The sequence below is a fragment of the Aulonocara sp. 'chitande type north' Nkhata Bay genome, linkage group LG16 (assembly GCF_057382095.1).
Source record: "Aulonocara sp. 'chitande type north' Nkhata Bay isolate Kocher_YH1m ecotype deep benthic linkage group LG16, A_spYH_male_GT1.1, whole genome shotgun sequence".
Classification (NCBI taxonomy): Eukaryota; Metazoa; Chordata; class Actinopteri; order Cichliformes; family Cichlidae; genus Aulonocara; species Aulonocara sp. 'chitande type north' Nkhata Bay.
Window position 1 is genome coordinate 8,706,715 of NC_141359.1, and position 24,585 is coordinate 8,731,299.

A 24,585-nucleotide genomic window follows, 5' to 3' on the forward strand; every position below is an offset into this window, starting at 1 on the left:
GCCAATAAACCAACCCATTCATTTGAAAATAAAACTTCGGCTCCTTTATTCACAAGGGGTCGCTCGACATGTTTTGACTGGGGACTCTCTTTTTTTGTCCTTATACCGGAAGCCCTTCCTGAGGTAAGCCCAAAGGGGTTTCCTGTGATCAAACCTGGGGCCTTTTTTTTTCTAAGGCACATCTGTTAAACACCACACCTTCAATTTTTGGATATTTTAATGGTGCAACTTGACAGGCAATGTTGACATTAATGAAGCTCCCAAAATAAAATTATAAATAAAATGATAGCCTATAGGGTGAATCTGGGGCTTTGAGTAGTTCGCTTTCCGCCCTCCTTTAACAGTGACAGACCAGCAAAAAGAATATATCTATATTCATATATAGTCACATGTGATTATTTTTGAGCTCGGATGGATGGCAGTGGTGTAAAGCTGAGGAAGAAGGGGAAGAAGAAAAAGAGGAAGTTAAGTAAACAAAATGACCGCGGTCAAGCGGAAGGATCTCACTGTGTTACCAGTTTCATGCAAACATCTATGAAAATCTGTGAATAAAAAAATATGTACACCAGTACTTACTGTTATTGTGTGCATAACGTGGCACCTATCCGTATATGAATCGCTAATAACCTATGCACTAATTTTTTAGTAATGTGCTACAGGTCTACCTAAAAAATCAGTCAGACAACTACAGCTCATTCAGAACTCTGCTGCTCGAGTCCTCACTAAGACCAAAAAAAGTGGACCACATCAGTCCAGCTCTGAGGTCTTTACACTGGCTGCCTGTCCGTCAGAGGATAGACTTTAAAGTTCTGATGCTGGTCTATAAAGCTCTGAATGGTTTAGGACCAAAATACATCAGTGACCTCCTGACCCAGTATGAACCTTCCAGATCCCTCAGGTCATCTGGATCCGGTCTTTTATCAGTTCCCAGAGTCAGAACCAGACACGGAGAAGCTGCATTCAGCTTTTATGCTCCTTATATCTGGAACAAACTCCCAGAAAGCCTCAGATCAGCTGAAACACTCAGTTTATTTAAATCCAGGTTGAAGACTCACCTATTCTCAGCTGCATTTGAATAAAGCACCAAATCCACACTTTTAAGCTTAAATTTCAAAACTTACATTTAACTACTGATTTTATCTACTGTTCTGATTTTATCTGTTTTGATTTTATCTGTTTTGATTTTATATACTGTTTTGTTTTTTTGTTAATTTGTTTGTTTGTTTGCTTGTTTTAATCAATTTTAAATCATGCTTTTTATTTGTTTTTGTTTCTAATGTCTCTGTAAAGCACTTTGAATCACCTTGTTGTTGAATTGTGCTATACAAATAAACTTGCCCTGCCTTGCCTTGCCTACACTTGAGAGGCTTTGCGTTGTGTGCCCTTTTTACATCCCACAGTAAATATTGTACTCTTTGTGTGTGTGTGTGTGTGTGTGTGTGTGTGTGTGTGTGTGTGTGTGTGTGTGTGTGTGTGTGCGGCACCTGTTTGGATTCGCTCTCAGCAGCCACAAATGGAATGCTCCGCTCTCATTCCTTATATGGGCATATTGCGCCTCAACAGGAACTTGGTGTCTCTGTTATTATTGTCCTCCCCGTGAAGCGTTTTTTTCCCAGTCCTTCTAAAATCAGGAATTTTTGTTTTTATACCACAGTAAAAAAAAATTAGTTCAGTAAATGTTTGAGACATTATATAGATAGTTACAGGGGGCTATTTTAATGCTGGGTATTTTTTGTGCGCATGTGAAACAGTCACAGGTTTTTGTTTCCTGTCGGAATCGATTTGGCTGCGCTCCTTCTATTTCCGCGTCTGGGAGGGGAACAGTGGTGTGATTTCAGAGAACTCTTATCAGTCAAAATGCAGGTTGGTAAACCTTCTTTAGTTTGTTAAAAGTCACAGCGTACCGGCTGTGAATGAGAATACTTAATGTCATTTAAAGCCGTGTAACGTGACGACTTAATTTTCTAGATATTTAGCCAGCAGTGTCTCTGAGCACTCAATAGCTTTACACTTAGCTAGCAAGCTAGCCCTGTAACACTTCAAACCAGTTAAAAGGTCTCGGAATAGTCTTGGACCAGAGTTGAGACGATTACTGTCAAACTAAAAATAAACGTTGGCACACGAAGACTTTTATATGGTAGCAGATTTGCTAAAATATTTTGTGGAAACGATAAAAGAAAATGTAAAAACTTTTAACCACTGATAAATCCAGTGACCTGTAGTCTTTTAAAAATGTTTAATAAGTGTTTATTAAAAGGGTAAATAACAAATAATGTTTTGATGTTAACTTTATAACGACCTGGAGCCTATACTACGAAGCGAGTTCAACATACCCAGGGCTGTGTTTCCGTTATCTGGATTCACTCATTCTAACATTGGCTATAAAGATAAGCAGTCACCCAAAGCTGGGTATCAGCTTGCTAAGTCACATCAAAGGGGATCTATTGACCAATCTAGTAGGGACGTTTCACGGATCATGAGGCTTTTCTTTCGCAGAAAATGATCCCAATGAGTGCCCATAAAATATGATCTGCAAACAAATCCACTCAGTTTGTGATCAAATAGGAGTATAGCAGAGCTCTTATACATTCACTTTAAGCAACTATAAAACACATCCAGACCCATAGAGTGCACATGCCTTATCTTAGTCCATAGCACTATCTTAGCTTATTTGTTAGATCAAGTTAACTCGTGGAAGTAATTTGTTTGCACAAAGACTGACCTTGGAAATGTCATGTTGTTTTTTCACATCACATGGAAACCCAGATTAAAAGAAACCTTTTTCTTTTCTCTTTAGGACCCAAATGAAGATACAGAGTGGAATGATATTCTGAGAAAGAAAGGAATTCTTCCTCCCAAGGAGACACCTAAGGAGGATGAAGAGGAGGAGCTGGCCCTCCAACAGCAGTCTGTTGGTAAGAGAGATCAGTCATTCTTTGTAGCTTAAACTGCAAAAGGCAAATTTTTATCCAACCTAACATAGTTTGCAAATACCAGTTAAATGCACATGAAATATTCAGATGTATTATTTGATATGTTAATGGGGTTTTTTTCTCTGATCAGTTAAAACATATGAGGACATGACGTTGGAAGAGCTAGAGGAAAATGAAGATGAGTTCAGTGAGGAAGATGAAGCAGCCATTGAGATGTATAGGTAAACAATACAACAACTGGAGCACAACTCAAGTAGAGTGGAACAAGAATAAATAATTTCAGCTTTATGCTGGTGGTTAGTTGCCTGTTTGTTTACACCTTCTGCTTGCACCCATTAGACCTCTTGATCTGTTATTTTTTTGGTGAGGTACTGTTAAATTATCTTGGGAAAAGCTGATTTTAACTAGAATGTGGTAGTTAAAAGTATACTTAGTATTTTCTGTTGGTCATGAAAAAGAAAACATTTTTGCTAGAGAAGAAAATCTCTGTCTTAAACTTTTATTGTGGATTGATAGTCATGTGAGTTTGTCGGGGTACTGATGTAGGCTGCGTCTCCTTGCAGACAGAAGCGTCTTGCCGAATGGAAAGCAACCCAGATGAAGAATGTGTTCGGTGAGGTGGCAGAAATCTCTGGACAGGACTACGTCAAAGAGGTCAACAAGGCTGGAGATGGCATCTGGGTGGTGCTGCACCTCTACAAGCAGGGGTAGGTCATCCAGTAAGCATGAATGAGGAAAATATCGAGTGAAGTTTTTCATTTCGTGTTTATAAGGGTATATTTACCATTAATCTCAGTTATTTTACATGCTTTTTCTTTGAATAGACTTAGCACTTCCAGGTTGCTGTTATCATTAAAATGTTTTAATTGAACAGTCGGATTATGTTTGTCCAGTTTTATATATTGCAGCAATTAAAATGCTATTGAACAAAATCTCAAACAAAAGAGAGAATTTATTTTTGGTGATGTGAAAAGCTGTTCTAAGTCCAGAACACTTCATGGTTGGAGGTGATCCTGGTATTTTGAGCAGGTAAACTGCAAACCGTTGCTGTTTAAAATACAATGTCTTGTAATTCTTAAAATTAAATTCTTTGATTTGTTAAATTACCTCAAATTTATTTGATAATGTGTTATTTCCATTCTTTATATGCTTCTGCTTAGATATGAGTATTTTTTTTTCTTTTCTTCATGCACTTGGTTGCTGTTTGAATATCTGTTTTTGTGTTTTGTAGTTTGGATAAAATAAGAAGGGATCAGTTAGCCAATGGCAATCTGGAGATTTTGTAATTAACTAACTGGCCAAATAATTAATGCCATTGGGCCATCGTTGTGGCTCACGTCCCCAGTACTGTGCCTAAATGTGATTCGTATTGGTATAACCATTCAGTACTGCTGATCTGATGCTGTCTATTTCATATTCCACACACATTCACTTGGGGCAGGAAACAATTACTGACATTAACATTAACTGACATTACATTAAAAATGAGCAACTGTTGTCACAAAGTTTACCACCAACAGGTCAGTCTGATGTTTTCTCTCCATTCATCTCCCTTACCAGCATCCCTCTGTGCACCCTCATCAACCAGCACCTGAGCACATTAGCCAGGAAGTTCCCTCAGACCAAGTTCCTCAAGTCCATCTCCACCACCTGCATCCCCAACTACCCCGACCGCAACCTGCCCACCATCTTTGTTTACTTTGAGGGCGAGATGAAGGCCCAGTTCATCGGTCCTCTGGTCTTTGGGGGCATGAACCTGAAAGTTGAAGGTAAGAGGCGACTTGCTGACAAAACCGAACATTTTTTAAGCACAAAACTAACTAACTGACTGTAGGCCTGACAGACCTATCTCTGAGTGGATACAATGATCGTTTTGTGTTGTTTTAAACTGGAAAATATCAGGAAGTAGGTACACAGGTGTTGGCATTTAATCTGAAATTTGTTTTGTCATGTTTTCATTTTTCAGCAGTTGCACTTTTAGTCAGGCAGTTTGGTTTTAATGATAGGTACTGTTAGAATTCTATTAAGTCACTAAAGCTCGTTTGAGAGTTATGAATTTATTTTCAGTACATCTCAGTGTATTGCATGTAACTTTGGACGCTGCAGTTTGTCAATCTGTTGAGCGATATTGCATCGGCTATACCTCATGTTATGCGATTGAAGTGTCTATAATTCATGTTGTGTGTCCCAATCAGAGCTGGAGTGGAGGTTATCAGAAACTGGAGCCGTGAAGACAGACTTGGAGGAAAACCCCAAGAAACAAATCGAAGACAAGTTAATGTCATCGATAAGAAGTTCACTTCATACACGAAAAGACAGTGACTCAGAGGATGAGGATTAAAAACAAGTAAACACCTGTAACTTCAACCACAAAAGCCGTGTGACAGCTACATGGAAAACACTGTGAAGACCTTAAAACCGAGCAGAGGGGGCGGCTTCTCCTTTGTCAGCATGTGCGTTGTGTGTTGTAACCATGTAGGTGGCGCTCTTATACTGGATCAGTCCTGTATTTGGACAGGCCACTGGGCTGCTGGAAAGTGTCAAACCTGCATTATGATCATCCTACAGTACATTTCAGCAGGGGAAACAACAACTGTTTTGTAATTTGAATAAACATTGAACTGTATCAACTACGTCCTCACAAAAGCATCACAGACGAGTTTTAACTTTTTTTAATACCGTTTCATGATAATTATGTCACAAAATGTACATGTACATTTAATTCTGGTAAATTAAATGTGAGTTCACCTCTTTGCCACAGCGATCAGTGACGGTTTTGTGTTGTTTTGTTTTAGATACTCATGTCTTGTGTAACAATCTGCCAAATTTGCTTGGTGACAGTTTCCGTCCAATGACACCAATTTTTTATTTATTTTTTTGCATTTGCAAGCAACAAGACACACGGCAGCTTTAGCAACACACTTCAGTTTTTTTCCAGCTGTACAATCAAATTGTTTCTGTTAACAAAAAAGTTACAGATGCTGTTGCGTGGTCCATCAGTTGATTTTGAGTGTGATGTCCGCAGGTGGATCTGCCAGCTGCTCTTCTTCTGATACGTGTGTGTTTGTTTGTTTCCTTTTACAACATCCCCTCTGGCAGACCTCGAATCTTCTGTTTAATTAGCAGGAGATGAAGAGAAAGAGTCAGTCACTACATTGAACCTGAGTAGTAATGCAATTAAAAGTGATACATGCTGGCTAATTCTTAATCACTGGTTCACTACTTCTTCACTACCTGAAAAGGTTAAGTCTTTATAGGCAGAAGAGAAATGAGTGGAAAGTATGGGGTGTGTGCGTGTGTGTGTTTTCGAGAATGTCTGCTGTATGTGCAGAGAAGAGATGAAAATGTTTCTGCTGTTTTTAGTCTTAATAATGGAAAAAATGCACATTTTCACTTTAGCGCCATAGTTTTAGCATTTATTATATCTCTGAAGTGTATGGAGTCAATTTTAGAGGGGCTAAAGGACAGTTTGGGCAACTTTTTCATGTGTGCTGTGCCAAAAACATTTATTTCCCCAAATTTTAATATAGTTTCTTAACTGTATTGTTTTGCCTACTTAGACATTTTTTAGTGAGATGAAATGAATTATGGGAGCAATAAACAGTTCCTGCTTGAGCAGCTCAAAACCCCTTCAGCTTGCAAACACTGATTAACGTGAATGGCTCACCAGCCAAAAACAGTTTACTACCTCCAATTGTTAAGTAGGAAGCTTTAAAAGTCCCTAAGCTTGAGAGATGACCTCAAATGTCTGCAGTTTTTCTATCCGCTTCATTCATAACCCTGCTCTGAAATCTCCAAGTAAAAAAATCAGTTAAAAGCATTCAGATCTGTGTTCTCACCAAAAGTACCACCTTCTTCTTTCTCCTCTGGGAAAGCTTTGGTGAAAGTCGCATGAGAGGGTGAACTGAATGAGACTGGAGGAAGAAAGGGAGAGAGCTTCATGAGGATCTGCTGAGTAGGCCAAAAGACCAGAATTTCGCTCCAGATTTCAGTATTTAAAGTCGCATTTGCCACCTGCTGTCATGCTGTATCAGCTCTGCGAGCGAGCCGACAGCATCCAAATGGCCAGCTCTGAAACTGAAACTTACTTAGGTTTGTTTGCCGTTTTCGGGGGTGAAAAAAAGAGTCTTTAGATTCGTTCACTTCAACAGGTTTTGAATAAAAATTCATAATCAACCTGAAAGCCTCAAAGCAGATGTTTTGTGTTCTCCTTTTCCACCCATGCTGCCAATTGAAATGACCAAAAGCAGTTTAAGCACTGCATTAAATTAAAGCAATAACTCTCGAAAATGACAAATAAATGGAAACATCAGACACTAAGTTTGATTGGTTTGCTCATTTGCTCACCTCTTTTTGTACAGCTCCAACAGAGTTGCGTGCTTTGGAGTAATGAAACAGGAACTGGGGGGGGGGGGAGCAGAATCAGTGAGCTGGTGCTGAACAAACAGCAGAAATGATGGAAAAGTGTAAAGACAACTAGGGAAGAAAACCTACTCTTTTGAAGACATTCTGAACCTGCTCCTGTGGGGGAAGGAAAACAATTAGGCATTAATAACAGAATTAAAGTTCTCACACTCTATCCTGCCTCCATTGACTCTTGAATACAGTAAACAGGCAAAACAGCAATAATTCAGCAAAACGTAAGAGAGCACACAATGATTCCAGCTCTGTTACTTCCTTTGGGTATTGTGGTATCATGTCATGTTGTCTTCCTGTTGACTCGGTGGCTCACCTGCCCACTCCATAACTTCAAAAAGAGATAAACTTGGGTAGCAACCCAGACACAGTCATGTTTATCCTGCTAACCGTCAGGATAACCGTCTAAAACTGTCTTTTTTTAGAAGCACTTTTTTTTCATCTCGTCATTTCTCCTCTTTGTACTTCTGCCTCTGCTGTGATGTAATGTTTTTTATTTAAAGGACGTGCATTTGACACAGCTTGCTGAAGAGAATTGAAATTTGACATGTGACCATCTATTGAACTGGACTTTTATTTTTTAAGGATTAGTTTGTCAGCTGTGGTTTGAAGGTATGGTTTTTCACAAGTCAAGCATTAAAAGCAGTTTTTAAAGTCATATAGTTTGTGATCATACGTCGAAAACCCCTTTAAAGTGTTAGCATGAGGCCTATAGCATAGAATAGAATAGAATAGAATAGAAACCTTTAAAGTAGCTTTAAAATGTTTGCCTACCTCATTCTGGTCTCTCCGCAAGACACCACTCAAATCATCACTTCTGATCCCTCGCACCTGCAGACAAACAGTACACTTATTTACAGCTTGAAAGCTGGCAGTGAATGCAACATAATACCTTTGACCAGTGATTTTTCTATTCTTACTTCTTATTTTCCCATAAAACACAACATCAACACTGTTTGAAAGTAAAATAGAACATTTGTACTCAAACTTCTAAGTGTCTGTATATTTCTTGTCACAGAGTTGCTCAAAGCACCGAATGTGTGGCTGAGTGCAGATGACACTGTTCATCAAACTGGCAATAAGTAGTGCTAATTACACAAGAAATGTAGACCAGAATGAGTGGATCATCCACTAAGTTAGGAGGAAAATAACAACAGCAAAAACAAAAATTGTAGAGACTTTGAAAAATGCCTCAGTGATGGAGGGATGATTGTAAATGAAGAGTCTCACTACCTTTTGTAACACTATGCCGTCTTCCCACTGATCAAGAGGACTGGCATCTGGATAAAGATACACATAATGTTAATACTTATCGATCTTTTTATAGTAGGGCAGCATAATTCAATAAATGTAATATTGTAATTGGACTGATACCACGATGTCATGCATATGTAGTCCAAAATAATAATTTAGAAGTCCTGTATCATCATTTATTGTATTTTTATGTGTTCAAATTTCATATTATTAGTAAGCCTCTATTATGAGGAGGCTGCTGGTGTATGTTTGATGCAATACTACATATGACTGTGAGGCTCGGGCTGCTCATGAGTGACTGTTATCGAACGACATGCTGAAAACGTTCAAGCTTTCCTCAATAAGCATCTTTAAGCTGTCAAAGAAACATTTCAGAATAATAACATACAGGTTGGAGATAGTGTTATGAATTTCAGAGATCTCATTAAAAAACCTATTTGGACCGACATCCACTGGTTCTGTATCATTTCATTTACAATTTTCTCCATGTTAACATGTTGCTGTCTGCATAGATGTGCTTACGTCACTGTGCGTTTCAGAGTTAAAACAGAGCGCAACATTTTAATATGAGGTCAGGTAAATGCTTTCCATCCAGGTATCACACTCCTTCATTTAGAAGGGAAATTTATTTGATAAATCATTTTAATAGGGGATCGGTACTTGTAATAGAGTACGTTTTACATTGATATAATTCTACTGGTACTAAATTTTAATAATAAATGCATTTTTTTCTCTTACAATGAGTCATTTATAAAAGATTTCCCCAGTCTGAGCAGAGCACCCAGACTGGAGTAAGACTGTACATATTGTACCAGTTTTTGCACTTGCACACATTATGACTTTTTTTTAAAAAGTGGGATAACCTTGAGCTAACATCACCTATAGGGGAATTTATGAAGAATTATTATTAATCAGAATCATACATTATGCCTATCACATCTTGGTGTATCACCAGTCACCATTCATTACATCACAATCCATTCACTACATACCAATTTTATACTTTTGTTTAAAATATCCAGTGAAGAAGTCTTATTAATTAAAAAGACTGCGCAAGATACTGCATCTTTGAGTACAAAGCACATCAACCTATATTTATTAGCTCATTATGGATCTATACAGCACTGATAAATCATTCAGTGACAATGAATGATTGAGTTAGAACTTATTAACCATTTCAATGTTGGCTACGTTGTGTTACATTGTGGTGTTAGTCCCTCTTTAATTGCCTCTGAATCCACCTATGCATTGCTTTTTTTTTTAACATATACTGAGAGTTTAAGTGCAAGCTGAAATAGTCCTACAACTATGACTCAGATATTCCTTATTTCCTGAAACCAGTGATGAAGCCTATTTGTTATATAGTGAGCTGGAATTTTCCACTTCTTGCATCAGGATTAGTATACCATAAATAATTATTTTAAAAACTTACACTAAATGTACGACTGGCTTCATAACTTACAGGCGCATTCATAAAGATATAAAACCTTAAAAAATGCACTCAAAATTACACTTTGCTTATAAGCGATCACCACTGAAAACAACTTTTAGAGCATGATTAATTTTAGCTGCCAAAAACAACTCATGCACCTTGACGATGGTGCTGGTTTACATGTATCTGACTCAGTATCATGCTTCACCCACCTGTTGTGCTCCAACATCCAAAGCAAATGAATAAACACAGCAGAAAAAGTTGTTGCACAGCTGACAGAGTCATATCTCCACTTTCTTCTTCTTCTTTTTTCTCTCTGTGTTTGAGGAAGGTCTGCTTGACGTGGCTCTGCTCTCCGGTCTCGTCTCCTAACAGCTGTGAGTGTTCTGAATGCATTGCCCTCTGCCCGCAGCACTTTAAAAGCACGCAACTTTGCTGGCTGACATGCATCTCCTCAGGTGGCCAATCACAAACACACCAATCTGAGCATCAGCAAACCCGCTTGCGCAATCTCCAACGCACCTTGCACTCCCTCCATCTCTCTCTCCCTCTCTCTCTCTCGCTCCACTCACAGGGTGTAGAGTTGGAAAAATACAGAGCACTTGGAATGTTGAGCTCTGGGAGTATTGGGCTGTTTTGCTGCGTGGACTGACGTCAAGTTGATAACAAAGATATGACTGGTCTCCTTCAGGAAAAGGAAAGTGGATGGTGAATCTGATTAAGAAAAACAGCCAATAAACTGCATTAAATGTTAAAAAGATTACCAGCATTTAATGTGAACTCCTGCTGGGAAATCGTTATTAACGAATGATAACTGTATGAGGTACTCACATATCGCCTAATTAAGATACAGAAACAAATGGACACTCTCAGGTGATTCCAAAGATCTGCAGCTATAAATGAATATGAAGATTCATGCTCTCCTGTTCTGGTCTTGATGTAAATGTTACTGGGATGCGATTGGACGGTGATTAATTTTCATATGAGGAGATTTGTATGAGCTTGAGTAATATGGTATGTTTGCTTTAGTCAAAAAGTTCTGCTTTAAAACAACCTAAAACAGCATGTTGTTGTTTCTGCTGGGTTATCACATGCGTTCTTACAGGACACATTATTTCTAAATGACTTGTGTTAAATCCTGGCAACCCTGGACTTGCAATATTCCTGTCACTTCAAAGATAATCTGGAAATGTCAGGGAATGAGTCTCTGCTTCGGGAAAACCAAGAATTGAGCTTTAACTTGTTTCAAACCCCTTTAGAAGCCTCAGCAGCTTCTAAAAGTTTCTGAACACAAGAGTTTCATCAACTAGGGAAGTCTAATTTTTCAGCTAAATCTTATTCTGAGAAAGTAAGACTGGCCTGGCATCTGTTAGACTGAAAACCCTATGAGAAGCTACAGGGCAAGTTAAAGCTTGCTAAAGCTTCCTGAAGTAAGCATTCATAGATAGATAGATAGACCTGAAGCCTGCATACGTTGTTGTTTTATTTAACAGATTAAGCAGCACACCTTGTGTCAGGTGGTGCTGTGACGTGGACACTGTATGTTATTCTTTCAGGGATTAACTGTTCTGATCGAGTAGACTGGAGGCAGAGCACTGCACTCATATTTCCCCTGACACCAGATTTTGTACCAAAACCTACTAATAAAGGTGAATCTGCATTGTTACACCCTGGAAACACTTAATTTTTTTCTTATTCATTGTTTTGGTTTTCCTATTTTTTTTTCCAGCGATCAACTCACAGGTGATTAACACCCGATTCTGAACCTCTGCTGTGTTTTTTAACCTCTTTTTATTCATTGTTTTGGTTTTATGAAAAAAATCTGTCCCACAAGAAGCAGATAATCTGTTATCTGTGATAGACAGACTTTCGTTGTAGACAGGCAGAGAGGAATATATTAAACCAAAGGTTACAGACAAAAATGATCTAATATTTTTTGATAATCTATGATCATCTCTCACCCCAACCGGTCGCAGCAGATGGCCCCACCCTGTCCTCAGCCTGGTTCTGCTGGAGGTTTCTTCCTGTTAAAAGGGAGTTTTTTCTTCCCACTGTCACCAAAATGCTTGCTCATACGGGGTCATATGATTGTTGGGTTTTTCTCTGTATGTATTATTGTAGGGTCTACCTTACAATATAAAGCCCTTTGAGGTGACTGTTGCTGTAAATTGGCGCTGTATAAATAAAACTGAATTGTTTTTAATACCTTCTGCTTAAAAGTCTTCATAAGAAATCTGCATAAGAAAGACGGACACTTTTCAATGATACAAATACTAATTTCGTGCATTCATATTTTGCTGTTTTGCAATATGTTTTTATCTTTCTGTAGCTTTGCTTTTATTCTGTTTTGCATGACTGTGGGTACCAGTGCATTTACATAAACCCTGACTGAAAAGCTTAAACCTTAAACATAATTTAAGTGATTATCAAAGGAAAAGTCTACTCAACCTGCTGATTGAGCCTCTTTGTCATGCAACAAAGGGAAGGGGGAAAAAGCAATAAACTCAAACATTGTTTACTCTTGAATCTTTCAAGTGTGCGTATATGAAGATCTGGTAATCAGGGGTCATCTTGTGTGATTGCCTTGTACAAAAACAAAGGAAATGGGAATGACTGAATCACAGAGAAACAGTTGATTTGTTTCTCATTTTGAAAAATAGACATGCTCCATTCCACGGCACTTACGCAAAAACCAAATGCTTGATTTAAAACATACAGCAATGACGGATCTGATGAGAAATAAATGGTTATTTTTTCATTTGTACTTTCAGTTTAGGTAACACGTATGTACGTACCAGTTTTACCTTTGCTATTCAAAGGAAACACAAAAAACTATGATACCAAGCTAATGAAGTTTTTGAGTAGCAAACAGTGATATAGCAATAAGAAAATTTGCAAAAATGATGACTTATGTAACTTTAACATTGCCTTTTACTACTTTTAAAATAAAATAAGGATACTGGGGTTTGACACGGTGACCGCCAAGGTGATTGCTCTCTGGTTCGGTACAGCTTTTATCTGTCACACACATCTTTGTGCTAACAGACAGGTGTTTCATTAAGTCTCGCTGAGGTGGCCATACTTTTCACCCTGTCAGAAAATAATGATCATCACATTTTTCAGTAATCTACGTTTGTGGGCTACAGTCAGAAGATAGTTCTTATTTTCTGTTTGGGGTTGGGTGGGTAGTGTTTTTCCCTAAATGGTAAATGGACTGGTTCTTATATAGTGCTTTTCTACTCTGTCTGAGCACTCAAAGCGCTTTATACAACTAATTCATTCACCCAATCACACCCATTCACTTCTAAGCTTAATTGCTAAGTATCTAACATTCATACACATCCACACTCTGATGGATGCATCAGAGAGCAACATGGGGTTAGGATCTTGCCCAAGGATATTTGGCATGCAGACTGGAGCAGCCTGGGATCGAACCACCGGTTGATCTGCTCTGCCACCTGAGCTACAGCCACCCCAAATGAGCAGTAGAGACTGATATATTAGATAAATCATATCTGTTAAAGCAGAGCTGTAGCTATAATGTAGCAGCTTAGGATGCAAAACCATATTTTTCAGTCTGTGGTCTCCTGTGCTTCCAGTTCTGATCCTTTCTCTTGTGCTTGTGCTCCATGGCTGGTCTATGGCTGCCCATCTGGCACACCTATCTGGCACACCTGGCTCCAATCACAGTATCACCAATCCTCCACCCTCTCTCAATGGCATCCCCTCTTACCAGTTGCTATAGAAACAGCCTCCTCATTTGTTGTTTTAAGTTTTCTGTAATGAATTCCCTCGTGATCTGTGGCGCTCCAACGTTGACTCTGTTCTGCATGTGCCAGTCAGATGCTCTCTTTGTTCAGTCTGCCATAATCTCTTTTTTTCTATATAGTTGTGGCCAGGTTCTGACATTACTGGAGTTTTTTTTTTTTATGTTAAGAAATATAGATTTTTGTCACATAATCTTATCGTCTCCATGTGCAGGCATGATTGCCGCCTAGAAATAGACCACGAGAAGGTTTGGGTTTTCTTTTTATATGATCCTGGGCATCTAATTGCATGATGCAGACAAATAGGAGGCATGTATTTTAATCATTCTGAAAATAAAGTTCAAAATGTTAACCTACAACAGGTGTGTGGAAGACAGGACTGTATATACACTTAATAATTACACAGCAAGACACGGAAAGGAGAAGAACTTGGCTGGAAGTAAATTAAATTTAAAAAATGGCAGAAGAGTGAGCACAAGAGGGCAAGAAGGATGTGCTGAAACAAGGCAGAAAGGGCACTAGAAGCGCAGGAGAGGATAATTAGTATAAAATTGATGTAGGAGCTAAACTCAAAAGGACAAAAAAATGATATCATACCAGAATAACAGAGGAACAGAAACAGAAATGTAACAAACATGAAAATTCAAACTTCAAGCATTAGAAATGTCATTGAAATGTGTCAGTGCAGGAAAAGCAGACAGTGTGAAATGGTTCTACTGGTTCTTCTAGAAAAATATTCACTGAAGTCCCAAATATGCAGCTACTTAACTGTCTTCATCACTGGTTGTGTGGTATATGTCACACAGTGGAAATTTGTATTTATCTTGTATATTGTTTTTATTCTGATTTTTAGTGTTTATTTATGAGTGTTTTATTTGCATGGTTTTATTCTGTTTCTATTGCATGGTTTTTAGTGTTTTATGTGACATGGTTTTTATCCACTGTGGACTGGCTGCACATGGGACAAATTAGCTGATAGGGACCACCTGCTGAGGCAGGGGTGTGTCCAGAGGTGGCCTATCAGCTGTGTAAAGACCTTTTAAAAACAGGCTAGCTGGGCACTGAAAGAGAGAGGCCCCAGACTGGAAGGTTAATGCGAGATGGCCAGTGTGATGCGGCGACCAAGTCCTGACCTCATGGAACGGCAACAATAAGAGACAACGCGTGTGATTGGCAGCAGGGCAGAGGTTTACCTCTGCCTGCATTTGTGAGTAGGGTCTCTACTGTTGTTTACTGGGTGCAGCTGGATTGGGAGAGGGTCACCATGGCATGAGCCAGGGCCGCTTCTGGGACCATTGTTCTGGCCCCTATTTGTTATGTTGCAGGACACCGACGCAAGGGGAGCTGTGGCGGTGGTCACATTATGGATTCGGGTGCAGAACGCAAGCCGGGCTGGGAAGTGATGGGCCAGCGGAAGGACAAGAAGATGGGTGGCTCTTTCTTGTCTGCTGAAGACGGGGCTGGCGTGGACTCTGCTCTAAAGGAGGAATTCCTGGCCTGCTGATGGACCCATAATGAACATGTGGCCTAATTATAGCAGGGGGGGGTTTAGTGAATGTAGAAAATGGTAGTTTTATGGGTTTTAGAATTGTTTTTAGTAGAGAGCAAACATTTTATTATGTACATTTTAAGGGTGTTTTATTTGTGCTCCCTGGCCTAGTAATAAACTGTTTCTGATCAGACCTGCTCCCTCTCTGTGCCCGTGGTATCTGACTCGCTTTAGTGTCCGCCGCGCGTTACATTAATGTAACGCGCGGCGGACACTAAAGCGGTCGCGCCAGAATGTCACGCTAAAAAGAAAGATTCTTTAAAATACAAGGGGGAGCAAGCGAGTCAGATACCACGGGCACAGAGAGGGAGCAGGTCTGATCAGAAACAGTTTATTACTAGGCCAGGGAGCACAAATAAAACACCCTTAAAATGTACATAAAATGTTTGCTCTCTACTAAAAACAATTCTAAAACCCATAAAACTACCATTTTCTACATTCACTAACCCCCCCCTGCTATAATTAGGCCACATGTTCATTATGGGTCCATCAGCAGGCCAGGAATTCCTCCTTTAGAGCAGAGTCCACGCCAGCCCCGTCTTCAGCAGACTAGAAAGAGCCACCCATCTTCTTGTCCTTCCGCTGGCCCATCACTTCCCAGCCCGGCTTGCGTTCTGCACCCGAATCCATAATGTGACCACCGCCACAGCTCCCCTTGCGTCGGTGTCCTGCAACATAACAAATAGGGGCCAGAACAATGGTCCCAGAAGCGGCCCTGGCTCATGCCATGGTGACCCTCTCCCAATCCAGCTGCACCCAGTAAACAACAGTAGAGACCCTACTCACAAATGCAGGCAGAGGTAAACCTCTGCCCTGCTGCCAATCACACGCGTTGTCTCTTATTGTTGCCGTTCCATGAGGTCAGGACTTGGTCGCCGCATCACACTGGCCATCTCGCATTAACCTTCCAGTCTGGGGCCTCTCTCTTTCAGTGCCCAGCTAGCCTGTTTTTAAAAGGTCTTTACACAGCTGATAGGCCACCTCTGGACACACCCCTGCCTCAGCAGGTGGTCCCTATCAGCTAATTTGTCCCATGTGCAGCCAGTCCACAGTGGATAAAAACCATGTCACATAAAACACTAAAAACCATGCAATAGAAACAGAATAAAACCATGCAAATAAAACACTCATAAATAAACACTAAAAATCAGAATAAAAACAATATACAAGATAAATACAAATTTCCACTGTGTGACATATACACAGGCCTTGTCCACCACAGGGCATCTTCACTTCAAACCCTCAGCTACTGGATTCTTCTGTCTGTCCAGAAACCCTTTAAACTCAGTGCTTGTGGCCATATTGATTAAAGAAACTCGATGAGTTTGGTATCATGTTTCTATTTATCTGTTGCCAGTTTTATTTAGAATAGATCGTGTCCGAAAAAAAATAAAAAATCAGTTTCCATGTTACAGGGGGTTGAGTTGTTTTTCCAAATGTGGACATGCTTGTCAGCGACACCGGACCCATTAAAATTAATGAATTCACGTTGCAGCATGAGGTCACAAATACGGATTGCTTCTTCCAGGAAGTCAAAATTAAAAATTTCACAGGATCTCTAAAGCTGTATCACTGCTTTCTTGTAAACAAATGAAACTCCAGTTCACCGTGACTGTTGCGCATTATTTGTATACTTGAAGCCTCAAAAGCATGTTTTTCCTCATAAACTATTCGATTATGTGAGATTATTGAAACTATTCTGTTTCTTCCACCCATCCATCCCCAGCAGCCTGCTGTCACTCTGTGTTCAGCCTTTGTTGTAACTGATCATCGGTGGAATAAGGTGAAACCAATTCAAGAATATGAATCTCACTGAATATGTTCTCATGTGTGAATCTTACAGTAAAGAGGAGGCCTCCAGAGTGCTGCTAGCTGCTACCAAAAGCTTCACAGTGTAATTCTGACAGCCACTATTTGCAAGATTAGAATATTTGAAACCTGAATCCAATGAATCAGGAGACATCATAGCTCATCATTTTCTTTCCATCTTTCAAACCTTTTATTGTTATCTTCACTACCCTGTAGAAAGCGAACCGTAAGTAACATGATCCACTGAATATTATTAAACAAGTGAGACAGATACTATTCAGCCTCTGAGGAATTCACGTCTGTATCACCACCTGATCTGATTTTTCACTCACTGAGGTGAGAATTAAATGCAGCTCTCTATCGTTCCACCCATTAACAAACATCAGAGCTGAATTTTCAGCACTAACACGAAGATTTCTGAACACTACCCGTTGACCCATGACAGAAATATTTGTGTCACACTCTCATGGCAGTATGGCGCATGATGCTTCCCTGAACAAAAATTGCCCATTAGCATCCCAAACACTAGTGATGTAACTCCCCGTGGTCGTAGGTTGACGTTTGTGCCATGACGGTACAGCTGCTGCCTATGGGTGCACACGGCGGTGTGATCCAATGAAGAAGTGTCCTGCAGTCTTGAGGTTCCCAGTATAGCATTTAGGCTGATTGGTTTGTTGCAACAGCTGCTTCACTACTATGAATCTCTTGAGACGCTTTTATATTGGATAACCCAAGCTTGCTGCCTCTGTTTGTGTGTGTGCGCGTGTGGCTATGTGTTTGATTTGCTGCTACATCGCTACAACCTCCTAAAGGTTATGGGTGCTTGATTGCGTATGACTGCACAAAGACAGAGCACCCTTCTTGCGTTGTATCACTTGGAGACTAGAAAGAACAAAGCAGAATGGAGAGCAAAGCGTGAACCTCATCCACCCACCAGATGTCCGCTGACTTCTGCGCCAGTTTCACAGTGTGCTCTGTTTACACCCACTGGCTACTTTGTTAGTTACACTTTGCTACTGCCAGGTTTGACCTCCTTTGGCCTTCAGAACTACCAAAATTCTTTGTGATACAGATTCAATAAGTTGCTGGAAACATTCGACGGAGATTTTGGTCTTTATTGGCATGATAGCATCACACAGTTGGGCCATATCTAAGCGTCGTGCTGTGTATGTTTCACTATTCAAGATAGGACGGATCCATGTGTTCATGTTGTTTATGTCAAAATCCGACCCTACCACCAGAATGTCACAGCAGAAATCTATCAGAACAATCTTATCCAATTATCTACTGTCCAATTTTGTGAACCCATATGAAGTTCATCGGGTTCCTGATGATAGCTGATGTGAGTGGCATCCAGTCTTCTGCTGCTGTACTGACCTTACTTTGGGTTTGATTCCATAAAAAGTGACAAAAACATTAGCATCCGTTGTGCGTGGGAAGAAAACCTCTTTTTACAGCGAAAAAAACCCCTAAACTTCCAAGCAAGCACCGAGTGCGCAACGACGTAATGGGAAATTCACAGAGAAACTCGCGGATTCTTCCACTGACCGCTGCGGCACACCTGCACCAGGGTAAACCTCCGCCTACCCCACTCCTGCTTTACAGGTGAAAATAGAGCCAAAGGACCGCTAGTCTTTGACTTTATTTTCTGCTGTGTTTTACCTGCATCTATTTGAAAGAGTGAGTGTAAACACACCAAAAAAATTTTTATTTTATGTGCTGGAATGTGCAGAAAATAGGTTTAAATATTAAACAAATTTCTTCCAGTCAGAGAATGTTGCATATAATTAAATTTTTGCTTGATGCATAAAGTTAAAAGATTAAAACTGATAAAACAAGTTTTAAAAGGAGATTTTTCCATTTGATTACATTTTGTATGATGGATTATGCAGAAAAAGTAGAATTGGGCTGAAAGATCTATCGCTTTATCACCTATTCAGGTTGTAAATCGTGTTTTTAAAAAGTAACTAAGTAATTAATTACTTTTGAAAATAAGTAATCAGTAAAGTAACGGGATTACTTTTTTGGTCAAGTAATCAGTAATTAGTTACTGATTACTTTTTTCAAGTACCTTGACCAACACTGTTTGTAACAACAGAATACAGAAGAGCATATCCTGAGTTTCAGTTACCTTTCCAGCAGCTTATGGATATTTTCTCTCCTTCGGGCCAACTTAAAAATGGTTATACAATATATATGAGATCCCAGCATAGCAGCATTTTCTGAAATACATGGACCAGCTCATCTGGCACCAACCTTGTTCAGTGTCACTTACATCACTCTTTTCCCCTCGTGAAGATCCTCAGTTTAAACATCAGCAGGCCGTCTTTTCACCATGTCTGGATGCCTAAATGGATTGGATTGGTTGCGTGTGATCAGCTGGTCACAAAAGTGAAACAGAATGGTTGCCAAATTGAGACTGAATTTGCCAACCGTTGTTGAGCTTCCCTTCTGCTTTTAGTTATCGATGAAGTGTAATTGCAAAGAAATAAAGATGTAGGCCTAAGAGGCTCCAAAGATCTTTTAAATTGTTTGTCTGCCTTTCAAACCAACCAGAACAACAGGAAGCTCCTCTCCAGAGTCAGCGTTTAACAGAAAAAAAGATTCTTGATATTCCATTGTTTTCTGTTGGGGTGTTTACCACACACTGGCATTAACGAGTGAGTCCACATCACACTGTTGTTAAGGCCCATCAATGCTCTTCTCCTTATTAACCCCATAACTCAGCTTGCCCCGCCAGCAGGCATTACCTTTAAAATGACCCACAGTGTCGTATCTCACATGGTCGATGCAGCGCAAGTGCTCCTCGGGGAACCTGAAAACACATACACTTTAAAGGGCATTGCTCAACACTTTTTCGTGACCTGTGATCAAATTATACATATATATATATTTTGCTCGAGGATGTGCACAGTAACATGATTTGATGCTTTAGAAAGGAGACAAAAGTTGCTATTGTTTCTATTATTCTTTTGATTTTAAGAGACTTCTTATCACAAGAGGTAAAAACATCATGAAGCTGGAAATGTTTGATGACACCTCAAGGGACATGGCAGAGCTACAGTAATTTTCTAAAAGTTATAAAATCCAAAATACTGAAAATATTTATTTTTCTTTGGCTAGCAGCATAAACTGGGACTCACAGTGTTAACTTTGACCTACTTGTCACTGTTAAATGGAGCTGTCATGAGAATCTAACAATGAAATATAAGCAATTGGTTTTAGTTTGTAAACTCTGTGGTTGAACACAGAAAACAAGAAAAAAGGAATTTAATAAACCGTAACCTCTACCATGGGTCTGGTCCTCTGTTATGCTCACATGGTTTGGCTCTACTTGTCCCCTTAAAAGGAGGGTAATTGCGTTTATCCTGTGATGAAACATTTTCATCGTGTCTGTAGTGGTCTCTTCTAGCGACACAGCCCCATCCATAGGGTGCGGCTGAAGGCTGGCTAAAGAGTTTGAAGAGAATGAAAATGATGCGAATCGTATGCACAGTCTGCAGTTCTCAACCCAGCTGCATGTGTAAGGGAGACTTGAGACTGACATGTTACTCTCAGTCCCAATCATCAAACTAATAAATAAAATAAATTAATTAATATTTTTGGAAGAATGGTTTTACATCCCTCCATCCCTCTTTTGCACAGTTTTACTGACCTTTTGCTAACTTTAGCCTCAGCTGACCGGCGTGGTATCCAGAATGAGAATCTGCTGCTGAACCCCAAGTACAGGGTGGGCCATTTATATGGATACACCGTAATAACATGGGAATGGTTGGTGATGTTAAAGTTCTGTTTGTGGCACATTAGTATATGTGAGGGGGCAAACTCCTCAAGATGGGTGGTGACCATGGTGGCCATTTAGAAGTCGGCCATCTTGGATACAACTTTTGTTTTTTTCAATAGGAAGAGGGCCATGTGACACATCAAACTTATTGGTAATGTCACAAGAAAAACAATGGTGTGCTTGGTTTCAACGTAACTTTATTCTGTCATGAGTTATTTAAAAGTTTCTCTTTGTTCACAGCCATTGACATGTCGAAGAGGTTAACACGTGAGGAGCGGATCTAAATTGTGTTGATATCTGGTGAACGCAGTAACCGGGTCATTGCAGCAGATTTCAATGCAAGACACCCTACGAGACCACCCATCTCCCATGCTACAGTCAGCAAACTGCTTGCTAAGTTTCGTTAAACTGGTTCAGTGTTGGATTTGCCAAAATGTGGACGCAAGAAAACTCACTAATGAAGAAACATCAGTGGCTGTCCTAGCTTCATTCAGCAAGAGTCCACAGCGTAGCGCTCGCCGCATGTCACTGGAGAGTGGCATTAGTCGAACATCCCTTCGGCGGATATTAGCTACTCACAAATGGCTCCCTTACAAACTCCAGCTACTGCAGCATCTCAACGAGGATGACCCAGATCGGCGGACAGAATTTGCAGAATGGGCAAAACAAAAATTGGAACAGGACCCTCAGTTCAGGCAGAAGATTTTGTTCAGTGATGAGACAAACTTTTCTGTGAATGGTGAAGTTAACAAACAAAACCACCGCTATTGGTCTGACACTAACCCACATTGGATGGATCCCTCCAAGACTGCTGGAACAACAAAAGAGATGGTTTGGTGTGGTATATGGGGTACAACGATAGTGGGTCCATTCTTCATCAATGGAAACCTCAAGGCCACTGGATATTTGAAATTGCTACAAGATGATGTGTTTCCCTCTTTATGCACTGAAGCTGGCACGTTCCCTGAGTTCTTCCAGCAAGATGGTGCACCACCACATTATGGGTGCCAGGTCCGAGCATTCCGAGATGAACAGTTTCCTGGAAAGTGGATTGGTCGTCGTGGGCTAGTTGAATGGCCCCCAAGGTCTCCTAATCTGACCCCCTTAGACTTTTATCTTTGGGGTCGTCTGAAGGCAATAGTCTATGGTGTGAAGATACGAGATGTGCAGCACCTGAAACTACAGATACTGGATGCCTGTGCTGGCATTTCTCCTGTGGTGTTGCTATCAGTGTGTGAAGAGTGGGAGAAGAGGGTTGCATTGACAATCCAACACAATGGGCAGCACATTGAACACATTTTATAAGTGGTCAGAAACTTGTAAATAACTCATGACAGAATAAAGTTACATTGAAACCAAGCACACCATTGTTTTTCTTGTGACATTACCAACAAGTTTGATGTGTCACATGGCCCTCTTCCTATTGAAGAAACAAAAGTTGTATCCAAGATGGCCGACTTCTAAATGGCCACCATGGTCACCACCCATCTTGAGGAGTTTGCCCCCTCACATATACTAATGTGCCACAAACAGGACTTTAATATCACCAACCATTCCCATGTTATTACGGTGTATCCATATAAATGGCCCACCCTGTATTTCAAATGTTGTTTGATGTGTTGTGCATTCTACATGCCTTGGTTGTAACAAGTGGTTGTTTGACCTACTGTTGTCCTCCTACAAGCTCAGGCTTTCTCTTTTTGAACCATTCTGTGGGAAAATCCCAGTAGATCAGCTGGTTTAAAATAGTCAGACCGGCCTAACAGGCACCATGCCACGGTAGGTACCTGTTCAACAAGTGGCTAAGCAGGTGTACCGAGCAAAGTGGATGTATATAACTAATCAAAAAATGTAGGTCCTTTGGCTTTTTCGAAACCCTTTTTCTTGATCACATGACATTTTCCACTGAAGCCAGAGAAGGAAAGGAGGTATTTATAAGGCTGTGATTGTCAGGGATCCTGGGTCTGAGCGACCCAGGATCCCTGAGCAGTTATGAATTATATTATTATTATTATTGTATGTATATTTGGTGTTGCTGTCTTTCTCCCTGCTTGTGTGTGTGTGTGTGTATGTGTTTCTGCGGGCGCCTTCAGGCCTGGTGGGTGTGGCCCTGCTGACGGACTGGCCACGCCTGAAGCCACACACCTGCTGCTGATCAGGCCTCGTCGGGGGAGCTACTTAGGAGAGTCTTGGAGCTCCCACCGACCTGGGATCATTGCTTGAGACTTCTCGTTAGTCACCCCGTTGTGCTTGGTTAGTGTGTGTATGCCCACGGTTCTATGTGTCCTGACAGCTGCTTCTATTGTGTCCCCAGGAGAGGGGTGGAGTGCCAGACAGCAGCCAGCACGGGGGAGTGCTGAGACACGGGAGCGGAGAGCACAAACACTGGGAGAAGACACGACACGGGAGTCTGGGGAAAGCACGGGGATTTATTGTTGTTTAGTTTTATACACTGTAAATAAATGCACTGTTTACATACAGAGCGCCGCGCCTGGGTCCTCCTTCCCTACACCCCCACGGTCTGCCAGCCAGACCGTGACAGTGATACAAAGACATTACACTTGGCTATTTAATAGTACACTAGGCCCACCAAGGTCAAACTACAAAAATATGGCCTGCAAAGTGGAGGGTGAGTTTATATGAACTGTTATATCCTTTAATGTGTTAAAGGATTATTTCATTGACTGGCTTTGCATCTTTCTTATGAAGAAAATTACACAAACATTGGAGTTTGACGACATAAAGCAAAAGCAAGGCATTAACACCTGTATGTTTGGAGGTTCAGCTCTGTGGATTCAGCGCCCATTCAGCTTCACACACATTTACATTTACTTCAACACCACAGGGCAGCAATGTTTATTCTTTATTGCATGTGTGGTCCTAATTAAAACAAACCTAATTACCCTCCTTTACAAAGTGGCTGTGGCTGAACATCTGAATAAGTACTTGATCAAGTTACAGAACAGTACACAATTCACTGACCTAACTCACGGTCAATGTTCCCTCTAATTTTTCATGTGTCGGACCACTGTGAGCAACAGCAGACGTGTGCACCGTGGTCACATCTAATCCATGCAAGTTACATGGTTTACTAAAATGATCAACTACTACTTTTAATTAACTGCTTCAGTCCACTTACAATGAAAATGTAAAAAAATAATCTTGTTTATGACCTGTGTAGTATGTTAACACTATTGGAAGTAAAAATAACTTGAATTCCAATTTTGAAAACACAACTTTCTTTCGGGTTTTTTTTTTTTTGTTTTTTTTTTTTTATAAAGCTCTGACTTGTATTATGAGTATGAGTCTTTGGTCTGGGAGAGAGTCCTGTAAGTCTCTCTCTGCAAAATACAGTATATAATGACCAATGTTGGGCAATTAATTATATAGTTACTTCTTCAAAAAAGTAACTGAGTTATGCAAACAACAAAGTTTTTTGCAGCTGTTTACCTAAAACTGCAGCCAACGTGGTTTTTTAAATAAATATTTTGAACTATTTACAGAACAATCAGATGTTCTGCATCAAATCTGATGCCACACAAATCATTTGTGCCACTCCAAAAAATAAATTCTGTCCACTATGTGATAAAGGAGAACAACAGCCTGATACCTGCAGGCCTGACAACAGGAGATGTATCACT

The 24,585-nt window shown here is 40.2% G+C and overlaps 2 protein-coding genes across 2 annotated transcripts; one reads left to right on the plus strand and one right to left on the minus strand.

Annotated features, from left to right (window-relative positions):
• Positions 1-1,726: 1,726 nt before the first annotated feature.
• On the plus strand, positions 1,727-5,697 carry pdcl3 (phosducin-like 3). The gene is made up of 6 exons (XM_086267296.1): positions 1,727-1,863; positions 2,798-2,915; positions 3,064-3,154; positions 3,497-3,640; positions 4,494-4,702; positions 5,129-5,697. The coding sequence occupies exons 1-6, from the start codon at positions 1,858-1,860 to the stop codon at positions 5,272-5,274; spliced, it is 714 nt and encodes a 237-aa protein (XP_086123422.1). The 5' UTR covers positions 1,727-1,857; the 3' UTR covers positions 5,275-5,697.
• nms (neuromedin S) lies at positions 5,594-10,485 on the minus strand. The gene is made up of 7 exons (XM_086267298.1): positions 10,248-10,485; positions 8,583-8,629; positions 8,124-8,180; positions 7,428-7,454; positions 7,281-7,334; positions 6,773-6,847; positions 5,594-6,044 (listed from the first exon to the last, which is right to left on the minus strand). Exons 1-7 carry the CDS (start codon positions 10,483-10,485, stop codon positions 6,012-6,014), a joined length of 531 nt encoding a protein of 176 aa, XP_086123424.1. The 3' UTR covers positions 5,594-6,011.
• Positions 10,486-24,585: the final 14,100 nt, after the last annotated feature.

Excerpts from the sequence above, each read along its gene's own strand:
- pdcl3 (XM_086267296.1), top strand. Across the intron at positions 2,916-3,063 it reads CCTCCAACAGCAGTCTGTTG|TTAAAACATATGAGGACATG; the intron begins GTAAGAGAGATC and ends TTCTCTGATCAG. Across the intron at positions 4,703-5,128 it reads CATGAACCTGAAAGTTGAAG|AGCTGGAGTGGAGGTTATCA; the intron begins GTAAGAGGCGAC and ends TGTCCCAATCAG.
- nms (XM_086267298.1), bottom strand. The coding sequence starts at position 10,485 with ATGCATGTCAGCCAGCAAAGTTGCGTGCTTTTAAAGTGCTGCGGGCAG. Across the intron at positions 8,630-10,247 it reads TGGATGTTGGAGCACAACAG|ATGCCAGTCCTCTTGATCAG; the intron begins GTGGGTGAAGCA and ends ATCTTTATCCAG. Across the intron at positions 7,455-8,123 it reads TGCGGAGAGACCAGAATGAG|GAGCAGGTTCAGAATGTCTT; the intron begins GTAGGCAAACAT and ends CTTCCCCCACAG.